The sequence below is a fragment of the Cebidichthys violaceus genome, unplaced genomic scaffold, assembly GCF_023349555.1.
Source record: "Cebidichthys violaceus isolate CVI_PGR_0920_01 unplaced genomic scaffold, fCebVio1.0.p SCAF_7, whole genome shotgun sequence".
NCBI classification, from domain to species: domain Eukaryota; kingdom Metazoa; phylum Chordata; class Actinopteri; order Perciformes; family Stichaeidae; genus Cebidichthys; species Cebidichthys violaceus.
In genome coordinates, this window is record NW_027176927.1 from 1,358,534 (window position 1) to 1,372,259 (window position 13,726).

At 42.1% G+C, this 13,726-nt stretch overlaps 1 protein-coding gene across 1 annotated transcript in view; it reads right to left on the reverse strand.

The window, feature by feature from the left end:
* Positions 1-5,759: 5,759 nt before the first annotated feature.
* Positions 5,760-13,726, reverse strand: part of LOC137890831 (uncharacterized) — a 41,454-nt gene continuing 33,487 nt past the window's right edge. The window contains exons 31-38 of the mRNA XM_068735077.1: positions 13,287-13,330; positions 13,131-13,204; positions 12,802-13,016; positions 12,422-12,675; positions 12,161-12,289; positions 11,511-11,640; positions 11,342-11,371; positions 5,760-6,560 (exon numbers count right to left, since the gene is read on the reverse strand). Of these exons, the coding sequence (XP_068591178.1) occupies positions 6,292-6,560; positions 11,342-11,371; positions 11,511-11,640; positions 12,161-12,289; positions 12,422-12,675; positions 12,802-13,016; positions 13,131-13,204; positions 13,287-13,330 (1,145 nt within the window). The 3' untranslated portion in view covers positions 5,760-6,291. The remainder of the gene's footprint in view (positions 6,561-11,341; positions 11,372-11,510; positions 11,641-12,160; positions 12,290-12,421; positions 12,676-12,801; positions 13,017-13,130; positions 13,205-13,286; positions 13,331-13,726) is intronic.

The following is a 13,726-nucleotide window of genomic DNA, read 5'->3' on the forward strand; positions in this document are numbered from 1 at the left end:
TTAAAAATACAATACCTCAGGGTATTAAATTCATTCAATGTTCAAATTAATTTAAAAACATTACCTCAAGCACGAGAACTCGGAGCTCAAGCCAGAGAAGCAAACAAGAGTGTGGAGGCAGCTTCCAGTCCGACACACCTGCTCCCCATGAGCCTATTACTGGTTCGCTGCTCTCCCACTGGCCACCAGCACTCCTGCATTACTCCCTGAAATATATGGGAGCTGAGAGGGAGTCAACCAGAGGGAAGATTTGGAGACATTGCTTCTTCTAAAATGGGCTGAATGGGGATTTCACAATGAAGGCTTTTCTGTAGTCTACTGGATAATATTTGTTCTCAAATAACAGGAACTCTTTGTATTTTATTTTATTTTAAAGCAACTGAGCCTTATTTAGGAGCATGATAAAGTACATGGAAGCCAAATACTTTGACCCATTAAATAACAACTTCAATCAACACGTATATTAAATTCTGAATATCATAATATGACAGCACTGTAATATTTTGGAAATTTCAACATTATTATCTTTACAAATCGGGGACATCAGTTGTCTGGTGTCCAGAAAAGACTGACTGACAGAGTGGTTGCCTCATTGTCAGGGTCGTAAATATTCTGTCTGAATCTACAGTATTATTTATTACCTGTGAATCAATAATTATAAGACATTTAAAAAAGTGAATCATGCTTTTCATATATTTTTGACAAAGGCTGTCCTGAATTGAAATGTCAACAGGCTTTAGATGCAGCCTTCATTTGTGTCTGTTTGGCAAGAGGGAGAGCGTGGCTCCTGAGAACACCCCTCTTGCTGTAGTACAGGGGTCATCAACTATATTTGTCAGAGGGCCAGAATTTTACCAGACAGTCTCCTTGGGGGCCGGACCCTTAAATAAAAATTAAATAAAAATCAAATTTTGGTATAACATTATGATTGATGTTTATTGTTTATACTTTTTCCATTTCATTACAAAACTGAAGGCCTTTATGAGTCAGGCTCCTATCACCTATACCACAGACAACCACCAGGGGTGATAGATATTTTACTTCAACTCAATTAAGTCAACTTTACTTATAGAGCACTTGAAAAACAAACACCATGCACGTCGTGTACACGTCGTTTTGGCGGAGCAAGTCCAGCGAGCTGTCATTGACGGGGTCAAGGAAGCCAAATATATTTCGCTGGCTATTGATGAGTCCACTGACAACACGGATATCTCACAGTTGTGCGTTTTTGTCAGATACTTTGATGGCAATGATTTCCGAGAAGAGCTGCTGGCATTGCTTCCGCTCGAGGACAACACCACTGCTGACATCATCTTTGGAAAACTGGAGGATTTTTTTAAAAGCCATGGATTGTCCCTGGATAAAATCAACCTGACAGTGACAGATGGTGCACCTGCCATGATTGGAAAAAATAAGGGTCTGGTGAGCAGAATAAAGACTGTCGCTCCTAAAACTAACGCACTCCATTGTATCATCCATCAAAGCGTGCTGTGCGCAAAGCTAAGTGGGGAGCTCAAAGAGGTGATGGAGAAAACAATGAAAATTATTAACCACATCCAAGGAACTTCAAGCACGCAGCACCGCCTGTTCCGCAAATTCGTGCTGGAATCCCAGGCTTCTCATGATGACCTGTTACTCCACAATGACGTGCGCTGGCTTAGTAAGGGCAAAGCACTGGAGCGCGTCGTTGAACTCCGTGCCCAAGTAGTGGATTTTTTAAAACAAAGTAAGTCCAAAGCGGCAGCTGACCATCTCCGCATCATGCAAGACATGGGATACATGTGCAACGTTGCGTTTTTAACAGACATTTTCTCCCATTTGAATACACTTAATCTCCAGCTGCAAGGAAAAGAAAAATCAGTGGTGGATTTGGTGGAAAAACTTGATGCCTTTGGGAACAAACTTGATCTGTTCCACGCAGATTTGTTGTCAGGGAGGCTGCTGCACTTCAACACACTGAAGACGGTGGGAGAAGGCAACGTAACAGACAAGATGAAGACATTTATCACATAATTAAAAGACAACTTCTCTGCTAGATTCGATGACTTTTTTATTTCCAGGGATGTCATTGGATTTGTGCGTGACCCATTCACCATCACCCCAAGCGGAAAATTCTCCACAAACGCGGTGAAAATGCTGCAGTTGGACGAGGCAGCCATTCAGAGCGAGCTGGCTGAAATTCAGGCCGCAGGCGACATGAAGGCTGCTCTCCGTGGTGCTGAAAGCCTGAGCGCATTTTGGGTATCTTGTCCCGAGGTCTATGGCACATTGAAGACGCTGGCTATGTATGTGCTCACCATGTTCGGTTCAACCTACACCTGTGAGGCTGCGTTCTCCAAGATGAACTCGATTAAAACGCACGAGAGGAACCGACTGTCAACCCAGTCTTTGGAGGACTGTTTGCCTGATGTGAAAAAGTTGGTGTCAGAGGGGAAATGTAACTTCAGCCATTGACTAAGTAGTGTGAGTAGTATTCCATTTCAGCCTTGTGATTTGATTTCGCTATAGCCCACTTAACGTTTTATTTGATGTGCGAACATTATTTGTGACCTGTTTTGTTCTGGTTCCAGGTTATTTATTTACCATGCTATTTTAAGTTGTGCCAGATCGTTTTTCCTCCTTTTTTAGTCCTGAGGAGTCTGCTAGTTCCAAGCATGTTGTTGAGACTTTGAAATAAAAACCAAATGTTAAGTAAGGGCATGAGGAAAAGTTATGTTTTAAAAAAAACTGTGTGAAACAATAAATACTAAACAGTGTAACGAGTCTGTCCTCATTTTGGAGTGTAGCCTAAATAGAGTCATAAATGGTGGTGATTACTGATAAGAGACTCAGTTGTTGCTGTTTTTAGTTGCTTTAATATTGTGGAATAGGCCTACATATTTTCTCTTTGATCCTCACAATTTTGGAATCCAGTCGCGGGCCGGATCGAACGGCTTGGCGGGCCGCATTCGGCCCGTGGGCCGCCAGTTGATGATCACTGCTGTAAACTGTTCAGAGCTGCGCTTTTTAGGCCGACAGGAGACGAGTCAATCACATTTTCTAGTGGAGGATTCCTTTAGGGATTTTAGAAATAGCACCCAAAGTTTGACTTGTATTAAAAAAATATGTGTTATATCACATTCACTTCAAATTTGATTCTCAATTGTATTTACCTATTGAGTCACAGACACTGTGACTATATGAGGTTCAAAGCATTTTAGATCATTGTGTTAGTTACTGTATCATTAGTATATTTAGTTATTAATTAGCTAAGATAACTGTGTTTTTCACACATTAGCGTCAAAGTTTAAGCTCGACACAAAGTTAAACCTATGAAAGTGAAAGTAAGAAAAAAAGGATGTCAAATGCTGTTTTACAAACCTTTTTAAAACAGCTTGTAGCTTCAGCTGTCAGAGTCCGTCCATTTTATCTAATGGCTGCAAATAGTTCTTCGTATAGTTGACAGGACTTTAGTAGAAGTCTGCTCCTCTCTCGAATAGTGTTTCCTCTTTAACTGACGTTTCCTGTACTGCCCCCCTTCAGGTCTACGGGGTCTACATGGCTGCAGTATTCAGAACGGAGCGGTAGAGGGCGGTAGAACAACACGAATTCAACACAAAAGAAGGGATAAAACAAGATGAAATATGGGGGAAGAAATGAGGATTTAAATTCTCATCTGAAAATATGAAAGTAATGTTCTTTACGAGACGGAGGAACTAGGGGACACTTTCAGCTGAATCTGTATGAAAACAAGTTATAAATAGTTGAGTCATTTCGGTTTTTAGGAGTACACTTTGACAGCAGATTAACATGGAAAGACCACATTAGAAATGTTAGTGATAAGTGTAAACAAGTTATAAATGCACTGAGATGTCTGGTAGGGTTGGACTGGGGAGCAGACATTGCATCATGATACACATTTACAAAGCTCTAATTAAATCCAGATTAGATTATAGTAGTATATAAATATAGATATAGATATAAATATATAGAGCATATGGTTCAGCATCAGAAACCACACTTAAACAGATGTTATCCAGACCAGGGCCCTCAGAATTTGTATGTGTGCAGTAAGAACATCACTTGTGTGCGCCATCCAAGTAGAGCAGGAGAAATGCCATTGTGTCTTCACAGAAAACAACTGTTGGTTAATTATTGGATAAATCTGAGAGGTCATGAAGATAATCATCCAACTAAAAAAGTATTACAGGCATGTTGGGAAAGACATAAAAAGACAAGTTTTGGCTGGATAGGAGAAGCAACATTAAGAAGCCTCGGAGTCTCTGATAATGAGCTTTGCCCTGCTGTCATTTGGCCAATAACTCCTGTGTGGTTGCTTAAAGAACCAGAGGTGGACATGGAGTTGCTGCAAATTAAGGTAAGACATAAAAATACTGATTTAGTGAGTGAGTTCTATGAGTACACAGATCAAAAATACTCAGAGCATGTGCATGTTTTTACCGATGGATAAAAGACCCAGCTACAGACAGTACAGGATCTGCTGTTGCAGTTCCTAGTCACACATTTGAAATATTGAAACGCACTTTGAATTCTTTAGCTGTGTATACAGTTGAATTGTATGTAATTTGTTTGGCCCTAGAGTGGGTTGACTCTAAAACAGATATTATCCAGTAGACTACAGAAAAGCCTTCATTGTGAAATCCCCATTCAGCCCATTTTAGAAGAAGCAATGTCTCCAAATCTTCCCTCTGGTTGACTCCCTCTCAGCTCCCATATATTTCAGGGAGTAATGCAGGAGTGCTGGTGGCCAGTGGGAGAGCAGCGAACCAGTAATAGGCTCATGGGGAGCAGGTGTGTCGGACTGGAAGCTGCCTCCACACTCTTGTTTGCTTCTCTGGCTTGAGCTCCGAGTTCTCGTGCTTGAGGTAATGTTTTTAAATTAATTTGAACATTGAATGAATTTAATACCCTGAGGTATTGTATTTTTAATCATTAAGTCAGTCTGCCATAACTTTAATTGTGGTTTGAGAACCAAACCTGAAAAAACAAGTAATGTTGTCACCTGGTGCAAAGTATGTAATGTATTGACCAAAATCCATATTTACCTTATTGTTGACAGTACATGTGACCGTATATGTTAGAAATGCTTGTTCTAGTACAGATCATTTTACTTTTATTCATCTTGTTGTTAACTTTAAGTTAGATTTTAAACAGTGTAGTTTTTTAATTTGGTCTTTCTTTGTTTTGAGTACTGCAGCTGATGGTGGCCTAGAGTCAAAGGTGGGCCGGCAGAGAAATGTTCAGTTATTGTACATTATATTATTATTATACATTTTAACTATTGCAAGGTGTGGACAGAAATATTGTAGGATCCAACCTAATTCTAACATTAAACAGTCAGCCGTTAAGTAGTAGCTTGTGTATTTGGTGGTTTTGTGTTTGTCAGTGAACTGAAACCTTTTTCTCCTGAACGGGGAGGAGTCAAAAAAATACAGAAGAATATGTTTTAATGTGTAAGTGTAGCAGACTGTATGAGTGAGGCACACATAATTCACTAAAATCAAACACTGACACTAACAATATGAGAGCTCCGATGTATTGATATTTACATAGTAGTACAGTTTAGGGATCAGCTTCTCCAACAACAGAGCCATGGCCAGACTCTGACTCCCAGAACTAACTCATTACAGAATCATCTGCATATTTAATCATGAATGTTTCCTGGATTAGATTCATGAAATGTAGAACGTACATTCAGACCATAATGAGTCAAAGTGTTGTTAGATGAGTGAGCAATAAGTTAAACAAGATACCAGACATAATAATGACGTCATATCAAGACGATTTATTTATTGAAAAGCAACAAATGCCGTACAAAATTAGACAATATACAAAAACGTTTTTTTAAAAGGGCATCGTCATAATTAATATATTTGAGTAAAATATAAAATCAGAGATAAAAAGGTCTGCTCCAATAACACAATAACCCTGTTTCTGTTCTGTGTGCATAATTGTGCAAAGTGAAAACCTGAATTGTCATTTACATAAAAAATATACATAACATATTTAATACATCTTAGATAAAATGTTTGATTCATTTTACATTATCACAGAATGAAAAAAGCCAATCTTAAAGTTACTATGAGGAACTTTTAACTGCTTATGAAAGTCATAAACATAAGAAGAAAGTTCCTTGTATTATCTTTTAAAAAAATACATACACACTTAGATATAGCACCAGGAGGAATATTGTCGTAAATGCTTGATATAAAATGGTTCTGTTAATGTGAACAAAATATCAGGTTCAGGTAGCCAGAGTCTGGGTCAAAAAGGCTAATTCAACCAAAGTATTTATGACCCCTTCCTCTTGAGATCAGCAACAAGATATGACTCCTTGTCCTCGAGGATTTTGTAGAAGACGTCTTTGCCGTCATGTCCAGCAGCTTTCAGGGGACCTCTGTAGAGCTTCCTCATCTTCTCCTGAGTGGTTGGGATGGCACTCATTGTGTCATAATCTTCTTGCGAGATTACACCTTCGGTCAGAAGATTATCCAAGATGGTATTTATATTGCTCACTCGGTCGATCAGATCACACCGGTGTTGATCCACAAAGTGCTCCCCTGAGGGCAGCAGGGATAAAAAATATATTTTGATTCAGGTTAATATCTGCTGACATCAGTTCCTTTAAGATTTAAAAATGAAAGGGTTAATTTAAAAGTGACATTCAAACTGCCTTACTAAAAAATAAAGAAATAAAACGTTAAAACACCAATCAAGAGTCACCTGTCGATCTTAAATGGTTTCTCACTGTTTGAGTTGAACAGTTGATTTTGTTTAATCTGAAGTTATAGTTTTGGTCGTTTTCCTGAGAAACATTGTAAAAGTTGATAAGAAATATTAACGAGTACATGCTCAGCAGGACTTTGTTTCGATACAGTCAGGTAATAATACTGGAAGCAGAAAAGGCTTGAACATTATTAATATTGGTGTTTTATAATGAATCCAGTGGTTAAAGCAGCTTTGATAATTTACCAGGAAAATGTGCAGATACTGGAAATGCAGGTGGGATCATTCAGTGTGTTAATCCACACAAAAATCCAGTTTGAATTTTAACTTCAGTGTATCCATCTCCTGGTGGACCAGCTGAACTTCTAAACTCACCTGCATTTAATAAGTATCTTGTTCTTGCTTTTTAAACTGTACTTAAGCCTGCTTTAAAGTAACCTGCTTTGAACTGTCTCGATAGCTGTACTTAGGCCTGTCTCAATGGCCTCAGTTGTGAAGTGCTGTGTCAGGTTTCACAAAATGACAGACAAGAACCCAATAGCACGACACAGAAAACAGTTCAGGTGTAGAAACAGGGTTTAATAACCAGCAGAGGTCAAACCAGGTAGTAACCCGCGTAGCAAACAAATCCAGTGGGAGCAGGCAAAAGGGAAGGTCCAAAGTCCAAAAAGGCAGGTCAATACACGAACGATCAGGATCAGAATCAGAATGATAGGTTGCTGGATAGCTAGGGAAACACACTAGACAATCTGGCAAAGAACTGAGGGAAATGGACCGGTACATATACACTGAGGGGCTGATAGCTGATGACGAGCAGGTGAGTATGGAGGTGGGGCAGGCCAGGTGAAATGAAATCAGCAATTAGTGCAGAGCAGGAGGGAGTGGCAGATTCTGAAATGACATGAGAGTTAGTGTGGCAAAACAGGAGACAGACAAATGAAAAACTAAAGCCTGGCTGAAGTTGTGACATGCTGTCTGAGTTTCTGCTTGTTTGAAATGGCTTGTTTGATCAAGCCTTGTTCGCTGATTGCAAAGGCGGAGCTTCCACTCCTGGCAGACAATGAGCAATCAGTAGATAGCTGTACTTAACCACTGCTGGAAGCGTCAGCTTTCAAGCGTCTGGCAAACGAAGGCAACAGGCCGACTTTTTCAAGCCCGACTTCGTCAAGCTAAGACTTCTCGAGCGTTCACTACCTTGTGTTTGCATCCTATTTCTGTCCGTTCCTCTGTCTGGCGGTCACGTAGACATTGGGCAGCTTTCAGGAGCCGTGACCCCACTAACCTCATCTATCCTACTCTCTCAGCTCGGGGGGCGAGCAAATGGTGGCGGGGGGGCTGAGTTCATCTCAGGTTACGCTTCCTTGCTCTCCCTTAACTTTCTTGCTCTAACTGAGACCTGGATCACACCAGAAAACACCACCACACCCGCAGCTCTGTCACATGTGTACTCTTTCTCTCACACTCCCAGAGCTGCGAGGCAGGGTAGTGGTACTGGCCTGCTAATTTCCCCAAAATGGAAATACTCTCTTGTCTCTGTTCCTCAGTTCTCCCCGTCCTCTTTCGAATTTCATGCTGTTACTGTCACTTATCCAGTCAAGCTCACCATTGCTGTTGTGTATCGCCCACCAGGGCCTCTTGGTGAGTTCCTGGAGGAGCTTGATACATTAGTCTCGCACTTCCATGACGATGGCTCGGCGCTCATCCTGCTCGGTGACTTCAACATCCAGACCGATAAGCTTGAACCTCTTCTTTCCTTCCTCTCCTCCTTTGACCTTTACCACTCTTCTTCTCCTCCTACTCACAAGGCCGGCAACCAGCTGGATCTTATCTTCACTAGGCACTGTTCTACTGCTAACCTCTCTGTCACTTCCCTCCAGCTCTCTGACCACTATTTCATGTCCTACTCCTTCTCCCTATCCTCTGCCCCATCACGTCCTCCACCTACCCACATGGTTTCTACCCGGAGTCATTTCCGCTCCCTCTCCCCTGCCGATCTTTCCTCTTCTGTCACCTCTGCTCTCCCTGACCCTGAATCCTTCTCTCTCCTATCCCCTGATACTGCTACTGATCTTCTCCTCTCCACCCTTACTTCTTCTTTGGACAAACTCTGTCCCTTCACCTCCAGGCCTGCACGCCCAACTCCACCTGCCCTGTGGCTGTCGGACTCAGTGCGTACTGATAGACGGAGCCTAAGAGAGGCTAAGCGTAAATGGAGAAAAGGCAAACTCCCGGAGGACCTTCTTAACTTCCAAGCTCTTCTTTCCACTTTTTCCTCCTCTCTATCTACTGCTAAAGCTGCGTTCTTTCGCTCTAAAATCCTAACCTCTGCTTCCAATCCTAAAAAACTCTTTGAAACTTTCACTTCACTCCTCCAACCCCCACCCCCTCCTCCTACTTCCTCCCTTCTCCCTGATGATTTCGCCAATTTCTTTGACAAGAAGGTAAACGATATCAGATCCTCCTTCTCTCAGCCCCTCTCTCCCTGTCCAATCCTGCCCCCACAGCTCTCCCTCCCATCTCTACGCCCCATCTTACCCTATCTGGCTCCTCTCTCCCCTAACGAGGTCCTCAACCTTGTTACGTCTAACCGCCCCACCACGTGCTCCCTTGACCCGATCCCTTCCCCTCTTCTTCAGTCTATTGCGACTGAACTCCTTCCTTTCCTCACCCACCTCATCAACACATCTCTTGTTTCAGGATGCTTTCCCACGACCTTCAAGACCGCCAGAGTCACCCCCCTTCTGAAGAAACCATCACTTGACCCCTTTGATGTCAAGAACTTCAGACCGGTTTCTCTTCTACCCTTTCTATCCAAAACACTTGAACGTGCTGTCTTTAACCAACTGTCTTCCTATCTCCACCAAAACAGCCTTTTGGACCCCCACCAGTCCGGGTTCAAAGTGGGTCACTCGACAGAGACGGCCCTCCTTGCGGTGACAGAGTCGCTTCACGCCGCGAGAGCTAGCTCTCTCTCCTCTGTCCTGATTCTCCTGGACTTGTCTGCGGTGTTTGACACTGTGAACCATCAAATCCTCCTCTCCACCCTCGAGGGGATGGGCGTCTCAGGCTCTGCACTCTCCCTGTTTGCATCCTACCTGACGGGTCAATCCTACCAGGTGACCTGGAGGGGGTCCGTGTCGGAACCACACATGCTGACTACAGGGGTTCCGCAAGGTTCAGTCCTGGGCCCCCTTCTCTTCTCGCTCTACACAACATCTCTGGGTTCTGTTATTCGCTCGCATGACTTCTCCTACCATTGTTATGCCGATGACACCCAGCTGGTCTTGTCATTTCCCCCCGGTGACACCCAAGTGGAGACGCGCATCGCTGCGTGTTTGGCTGACATCTCGAAGTGGATGACGACACACCATCTCAAGCTCAACCTAGACAAAACTGAGCTACTGTTCCTCCCGGGGAAGGGTTGCCCGCACCGGGACCTGTCCATCACCATTGATGATACCGTGGTGACGCCAACTCGGACTGCGAGGAACCTGGGTGTGACCCTGGATGACCAACTGTCATTCTCGGCAAACATTTCATCCGTTACACGCTCCTGCAGATTTCTGCTCTACAACATCAGGAGGATTTGTCCCTTCCTGACTGGCGAGACGGCGCAGGTTCTCATCCAGGCTCTTGTCATCTCCCGCCTGGACTACTGCAACTCTCTACTCGCCGGAGCCCCGGCGTCGGCCATCAGACCTCTGGAGCTTGTCCAGAAAGCCGCAGCTCGCCTGGTGTTCAATCGCCCCAAGTTCTCCCACACAACTTCCTTTCTCCGTTCTCTACACTGGCTCCCTGTAAGAGCTCGCATCCAGTTTAAGACTCTGGTGCTAGCCTACAGGGCAGTGAAAGGAACAGCTCCTTCGTATCTCCAGGCCATGGTCAAGCCTTACACCCCCGCCCGACCACTTCGCTCTGCTGCCTCGGGGTGATTGGTTGCCTCGTCGCTCAGAGGTCCTGGTGGCCGATCGACCCGGTCACGGCTGTTTTCTGTCCTGGCCCCACAGTGGTGGAATGAACTTCCCACTGACGTCAGGACAGCGGAGTCGCTGCCCATCTTTCGGCGCAGGCTGAAAACCCACCTCTTCAGGAAGTGCTACCCTGAGCCTTCCACTTAGCACTTATTGTTTTCATACTAGCTTGTTGCACTTATTGTATTCGTATTACTTATAGCACTAACTGTTTTTCTTGTTCCTGCACTGTACTTTGGTTCTGAGTTATGCTCTGCTTCATGCTCTTAGATGCTTGTTTGGAAAAGGAAATGTACTTATGACTTCTGGTGACTAGTAGTTCTTTTGATTACCAATGTTGAATGCACTTATTGTAAGTCGCTTTGGATAAAAGTGTCTGCTAAATGACTGTAATGTAATGTTAACAAGCACTTAAGTAACAGTTACTGTACATCCATATACGATTATTATACATTTTAACTTTAGCAAGGTGTGGAAAAATATAGATTAGGATCAAACCTAATCCTAACATTAAACAGCTAGTGTGGTGTTAAATACTAGCTTGTTGGATTTGGTGTTTTTTGGGTCATTCTTAGCAGAGCTTTTCCACAGGCTGACATCCAAAGTGCACTTCTGCTAAATACAAATAATTAGAAATGTCTTACCTTGTGAATGAACAATGCTTTGGTATTCATCTGAAAATAAAATGCAGAGATAAATTAAATATACATGTAGCTGATTTACTGCCTTTATCTTACATGATGCATATTCAATAAAATGAAAGTGGTACTTATGCAGTGGAGATAAATTCTTGTGATATTATCTTAAACTGACCTTTTCGAACTGCACAGGTCCATACTGGTTGACGCTCATTTTCTTTTGTGAGCTGGAGCTCAAACTTTTTGTCTGGATTTTCAATGAACACTTCGAAGAAATTTGGGTTTTCGTTCCTGAGCATTAATTTCTGTGAAGGAAATAAAAGTAAAAAAGGGAAATATGTTAGACTTTGAGCGAAAGTGCACCAGAATATTTTTCCCTCCTTTTTTCTCATGATTTTCAAATAAAAAGATTGTGGTGGTAATTCCACTTACATCAAAGAGACAGTGACAAAACATATGAATATAAATGCTGTATATTGGTAAAATGGTGGCCATGATTGCAGATGTATTTGAATGTATTTTTATTTAGAAAGATTGAACAGAACAGAAGCTATCCTTGAGGTTGGACAGGTCTTGAGACTTCATCACTACAGTAGATGGAGAAAGAAACAAGCCTATAATGTCACACAGCTTGTGTGGAGTGTTTTTTTTACACGCCTTGAAACCTACCACAAATGTTTTAGGAAGATTAAACATCATTATGTTAGCTAAGTTCAGTCATTTCGTCATGTTTTCTTGTTTACAATATTGTACTTGTACTATGATATCCAACTAATGTTGAAACCACACTTCACTTTAGAAATTGAGGAGCAGTTCAAAACATACCTCAGGATAAATTTCTGCACCGTCCAAATCTGTGGTTAAGATGAAACTATCATTCATTTTCAGAGACTTCTCTGGATGTGGCTTTCGGATTACTCTGTATCCGTAGGAATCATTTCTCTTGTCCAATTCCTGTGAACAAAAACAAACCTTTTCAACACAAAGTTGCTACAAGGTTAAAGCAGCCAATATTGTAATCTGTGTTGTGTATTTATCAAGCTAAATCTGATTATTATTGGTATTGACAGTAAGACATGAAATTACCTGTTGTAGACCAGGATCTTGTGGGATCAGATAAAGATCGAGTGTGAGGAATGTCTTGTTGGTCTTGTATATTAACACGTTGCAGTATATTTCCACTGAAAGGCCCAACAATCTCAATATGACCATTTTTAGAGAGAAAACTGGTTCACACAGCTTGACATGGGACAATGTGACCTCAGACACTTTTTCCACATGATCTCCACAGTCATCTATGTGCAGGACTGCAAACCTGTCTAATATCGCAGGGTTGTCTTCTGTACAAAATAAAAGCACAGGCAATTAGTGAGGAGAAATGCACTGCATCAGTTTTTGTAAAACATGCTGTCTGAAATATAAAAAGTCAGTTCATTCTATGTTAATATTTCTTCATGTCCACTTACCTATGCAGATCCAGTGTGGCAGGTGCACTTCATCTAACTTCCCAGCAAGGACTGTGATGTTCATTAGGGGACCTGCAGCCATGTATTGCATGCTGTTGATCCTCTCCATGTGTTCCTCCACAGAGCTAAACTGGTACTTAAAGCGGACCTTTCCCTTACAGATCCAGCGCAAGCCAGAGACGCTGCATTCAAAGTGTCCTGCTTCAGACTGTAGGCTGAGTCATGAAAAAGAAAACGAGTGAGTGTGAAAAGTATTGCCACTATAATTCTCATATTGCATTGGTTTCCCTCCAGCTCCAGTTTGCAGTAGTTAGGACGTTATATTTTACCTGTAAGTTGGAGCCTCATCTGCACCTGTACTGTTCACTTCAGGTTCAAGTTTAGTCCAGTCACTGGAGTCCTTCTGCAGAGAGCAATCACTTAAAACAATGTTTCTTTTTGCAACATACCATAAATGAAACAATAAAATAAATGGAAGGACTTACAATGATGCTTCCACAACCTTCAAGCTCTAAACTTCCTGAAGGCCCTTGTGAAGACACAGATTAAAAAAAAATTATGTTATGTGACGTACTAGACTACATCTGTCATTTTGGGTAGTTTTTCCTCACTTTGACCGTTGACATTGTGAGTGAACACTAATTATGAGACTTAGTTTATAGTTTGGCTATTGGTCCCTGTTCTCAGCGTGGTGCACCGTTTTTATTAATAATTATGAATAATCTTACTGACATCAATAATTCTATTGATGTCAATAATTTAGTTTTTCATATACCAAACACGCTCCTGATAGATCCCAACAAAGGCTATAATATTAACTACCGGTTTGTAACCGGTACAACAATGTTTTATCCACTTCGCCTCTCCTCTGATCCGTGTTGTATGTCGAGGCTGCTCCGCTGCACTCAAGACCAAAGTGGTGTCC